The following is a 4,602-nucleotide window of genomic DNA, read 5'->3' on the forward strand; positions in this document are numbered from 1 at the left end:
ATGCCTGAGCCAGCTAAGTCCGCGCCCAAGAAGGGATCCAAGAAAGCCGTGACCAAGACGGCCGGGAAAGGCGGCAAGAAGCGCAGAAAGTCCAGGAAGGAGAGCTATGCTATCTACGTGTACAAGGTGCTGAAGCAGGTCCACCCTGACACTGGAATCTCCTCTAAAGCGATGGGCATCATGAACTCGTTCGTGAACGACATCTTCGAGCGCATCGCCGGTGAGTCTTCTCGTTTGGCTCACTACAACAAACGTTCTACTATCACCTCTAGGGAGATCCAGACTGCTGTGCGTCTGCTCCTTCCCGGTGAGTTGGCCAAGCACGCCGTGTCAGAGGGCACAAAGGCCGTCACCAAGTACACGAGCTCCAAGTAAATAGTGATAGCGGCATAATCCAAACCCAACGGCTCTTTTAAGAGCCACCCACGGTTTCTTCCAAAGAGCAGTTTTATTCAAGAACCAAGTAAGTTATAATACTAATTATTATTATTATTATTATTTATTAGAGAGTGCCTTTATTGTTACATACTTATTGATGTATGTATGTATGTAAATCAACTTACTTAATTGTTTGTTTGCATTTAATTGGTATAGTGTACTAGGATTCAGGGACAGAGCAGCAAACTAAAATACTGTGCCATACTAACTGTATGGAGTGGGCTTGTAGTGCTAATTGGGATAAATGAAGCTGCACATCACCTGTGAAAAACCAGTCCAGAGGAGATCAGCCTTACAGGTGGGGAAGAGTGAGGCAGGAAACCATACTAGGGTTGACTTAAACCCTAGAATTACACACCTGATCTTTGTAATGAAAGCTGTCTAGTATATATAACCAGGCATACGGTTAGGCTCTCCCACAAGCCTTTTTTGTTGGGTCACAGAAGGGTGAAGTTAGTTAAAGCCATAGGTTTATGGTGGGATTTGAGTGAACGAAAGTAGGTTCAGAGCAAGGCTTTTGATGTAGAGGGTCGAAGTAAGGCAAAAGGACGAGGGTAGAATAATTAAATTGAGATAGCGTAAGTAAAAAAGTATGGCGGTGAAAGTGTGTTTAGTGCAGATGTGATCTAGGAAGAGTGAGTAACAGTGGCTTTGTAAGGAGGCCTCAGGTTTATGATGAAGGTGGATTGAGTTAAAGTGACCGTGAGCTTAGGCCTTTGCCTTAGGATACAAAGGAAGGTTCAGTAAAAGTGAGTTTCAACATAAGCCATCAGCCTGATGATTCGGATACACATGGATACACATGGCCTCGGCCTACTGAGGACTGCACATCTAAGTAGAATGGTCATGACTGCATGGAATGGGTTAAATGAAAGCAAAAGTTTGGTGTGTTGCTTATTGAGATAGAGGGAAGGATGGGGTTAATTTGTTTTAGGACAAGAATGAGATTGCAGTTGTTTCATGTGAGGGGTTCGAATGAGGATGGAGTGATTTTGTATAATGGTTGGATGAAGGATGGGGTTATTTCATTTAAGGGTTGGAGAGAGAAGGTGGTGGGGTTTGTATTAGAGTATGAATGAAAATGGGTTATTTTATTTTGGGGTTAGACGGCGGATGGGGTTATTTTGTTTCATTGTTAGAATGATGTTAAGGTTATGTTGTACTAGGTTAAGAGGGAGGACAGAGTTATTTTGTATTAGGACTATTTTGTTGGGTCACAAAAAGATGAATTTGGTTGAAGCCTTAGGTTAATGTTGAGATTCGAGCGAGCAAGAATAGGTTCAGAGCTAGACTTTTGATGTAGAGGGTTGAAGCAAGGCAAAAGGACAAGGGTAGAGTAAATAAAATAGTATGGCGGTCAAAGGCCTCAGGTTTATGATGAAGGTGGATTGAGTTAAAGTGACCGTGAGCTTAGGCCTTTGCCTTAGGATACAAAGGAAGGTTCAGTAAAAGTGAGTTTCAACATAAGCCATCAGCCTGATGATTCGGATACACATGGATACACATGGCCTCGGCCTACTGAGGACTGCACATCTAAGTAGAATGGTCATGACTGCATGGAATGGGTTAAATGAAAGCAAAAGTTTGGTGTGTTGCTTATTGAGATAGAGGGAAGGATGGGGTTAATTTGTTTTAGGACAAGAATGAGATTGCAGTTGTTTCATGTGAGGGGTTCGAATGAGGATGGAGTGATTTTGTATAATGGTTGGATGAAGGATGGGGTTATTTCATTTTAGGGTTGGAGAGAGAAGGTGGTGGGGTTTGTATTAGAGTATGAATGAAAATGGGTTATTTTATTTTGGGGTTAGACGGCGGATGGGGTTATTTTGTTTCATTGTTAGAATGATGTTAAGGTTATGTTGTACTAGGTTAAGAGGGAGGACAGAGTTATTTTGTATTAGGACTATTTTGTTGGGTCACAAAAAGATGAATTTGGTTGAAGCCTTAGGTTAATGTTGAGATTCGAGCGAGCAAGAATAGGTTCAGAGCTAGACTTTTGATGTAGAGGGTTGAAGCAAGGCAAAAGGACAAGGGTAGAGTAAATAAAATAGTATGGCGGTCAAAGGCCTCAGGTTTATGATGAAGGTGGATTGAGTTAAAGTGACCGTGAGCTTAGGCCTTTGCCTTAGGATACAAAGGAAGATTCAGTAAAAGTAAAACAGTTTCAACATAAGCCATCAGCCTGATGTTTTGGATACACATGGCCTCGGCCTACTGAGGAATGCACATCTAAGTAGAATGGTCATGACTGCATGGAATGGGTTAAATGAAAGTAAAAGTTTAAAAATAATTATTTGGTGTGTTGCTTAGTGAGATAGAGGGAAGGATGGGGTTAATTTGTTTTAGGACAAGAATGAGATTGGAGTTGTTTCATGTGAGGGGTTCGAATGAGGATGGAGTGATTTTGTAAAATGGTTGGAGGAAGGATGGGGTTATTTCATTTTAGGGTTGGAGAGAGAAGGTGGTGGGGTTTGTATTAGAGTATGAATGAAAATGGGTTATTTTATTTTGGGGTTAGACGGCGGATGGGGTTATTTTGTTTCATTGTTAGAATGCTGTTAAGGTTATGTTGTACTAGGTGAAGAGGGAGGACAGAGTTATTTTGTATTAGGACTACTTGGTTGGGTCACAAAAAGATGAATTTGGTTGAAGCCTTAGGTTAATGGTGAGATTCGAGCGAGCAAGAATAGGTTCAGAGCTAGACTTTTGATGTAGAGGGTCGGAGCAAGGCAAAAAGACGAGGGTAGAGTAAGTAAATTTAGGTAGCGTAAGTAAAAAAGTATGGCGGTGAAAGTGTGTTTAGTGCAGATGTGATCTAGGAAGAGTGAGTAACAGTAGCTTTGTAAACGAGGCCTCAGGTTTATGATGGAGGTGGATTGTGTTAAAGTGACTGTGAGCTTAGGCCTTTGCCTTAGGAAGGTTCAGAAAAAGTGAATTTCAACATTGGCCATCAGCCTGATGATTTGGATACACATGGCCTCGGCCTACTGAAGAATGCACATCTAAGTAGAATGGTCATGTCTGCATGGAATGGGTTAAATGAAAGTAAAAGTTTAAAAATAATAATTTGGTGTGTTGCTTATTGGGATAGAGGGAGGGATGGGGTTAATTTGTTTTAGTACAAGAATGAGATTGGAGTTGTTTCATGTGAGGGGTTCGAATGAGGATGGGGAGTGATTTTGTATAATGGTTGGAGGAAGGATGGTGTTATTTCATTTTAGGGTTGGAGAGAGATGGTGGTGGGGTTTGTATTAGGAAGTGATTAGGCCTTTGCCTTAGGATACAAAGGAAGGTTCAGTAAAAGTGAGTTTCAACATAAGCCATCAGCCTGATGATTCGGATACACATGGATACACATGGCCTCGGCCTACTGAGGACTGCACATCTAAGTAGAATGGTCATGACTGCATGGAATGGGTTAAATGAAAGCAAAAGTTTGGTGTGTTGCTTATTGAGATAGAGGGAAGGATGGGGTTAATTTGTTTTAGGACAAGAATGAGATTGCAGTTGTTTCATGTGAGGGGTTCGAATGAGGATGGAGTGATTTTGTATAATGGTTGGATGAAGGATGGGGTTATTTCATTTTAGGGTTGGAGAGAGAAGGTGGTGGGGTTTGTATTAGAGTATGAATGAAAATGGGTTATTTTATTTTGGGGTTAGACGGCGGATGGGGTTATTTTGTTTCATTGTTAGAATGATGTTAAGGTTATGTTGTACTAGGTTAAGAGGGAGGACAGAGTTATTTTGTATTAGGACTATTTTGTTGGGTCACAAAAAGATGAATTTGGTTGAAGCCTTAGGTTAATGTTGAGATTCGAGCGAGCAAGAATAGGTTCAGAGCTAGACTTTTGATGTAGAGGGTTGAAGCAAGGCAAAAGGACAAGGGTAGAGTAAATAAAATAGTATGGCGGTCAAAGGCCTCAGGTTTATGATGAAGGTGGATTGAGTTAAAGTGACCGTGAGCTTAGGCCTTTGCCTTAGGATACAAAGGAAGATTCAGTAAAAGTAAAACAGTTTCAACATAAGCCATCAGCCTGATGTTTTGGATACACATGGCCTCGGCCTACTGAGGAATGCACATCTAAGTAGAATGGTCATGACTGCATGGAATGGGTTAAATGAAAGTAAAAGTTTAAAAATAATTATTTGGTGTGTTGCTTAGTG

The 4,602-nt window shown here is 41.2% G+C and overlaps 1 protein-coding gene across 1 annotated transcript; it reads left to right on the forward strand.

Moving 5' to 3' along the window:
- On the forward strand, nt 1-375 carry LOC140547160 (histone H2B). Its single transcript, XM_072670748.1, has one exon. The coding sequence runs from the start codon at nt 1-3 to the stop codon at nt 373-375; it is 375 nt and encodes a 124-aa protein (XP_072526849.1).
- Nucleotides 376-4,602: the final 4,227 nt, after the last annotated feature.

Source organism: Salminus brasiliensis, chromosome 24 (assembly GCF_030463535.1).
Source record: "Salminus brasiliensis chromosome 24, fSalBra1.hap2, whole genome shotgun sequence".
NCBI lineage: Eukaryota > Metazoa > Chordata > Actinopteri > Characiformes > Bryconidae > Salminus > Salminus brasiliensis.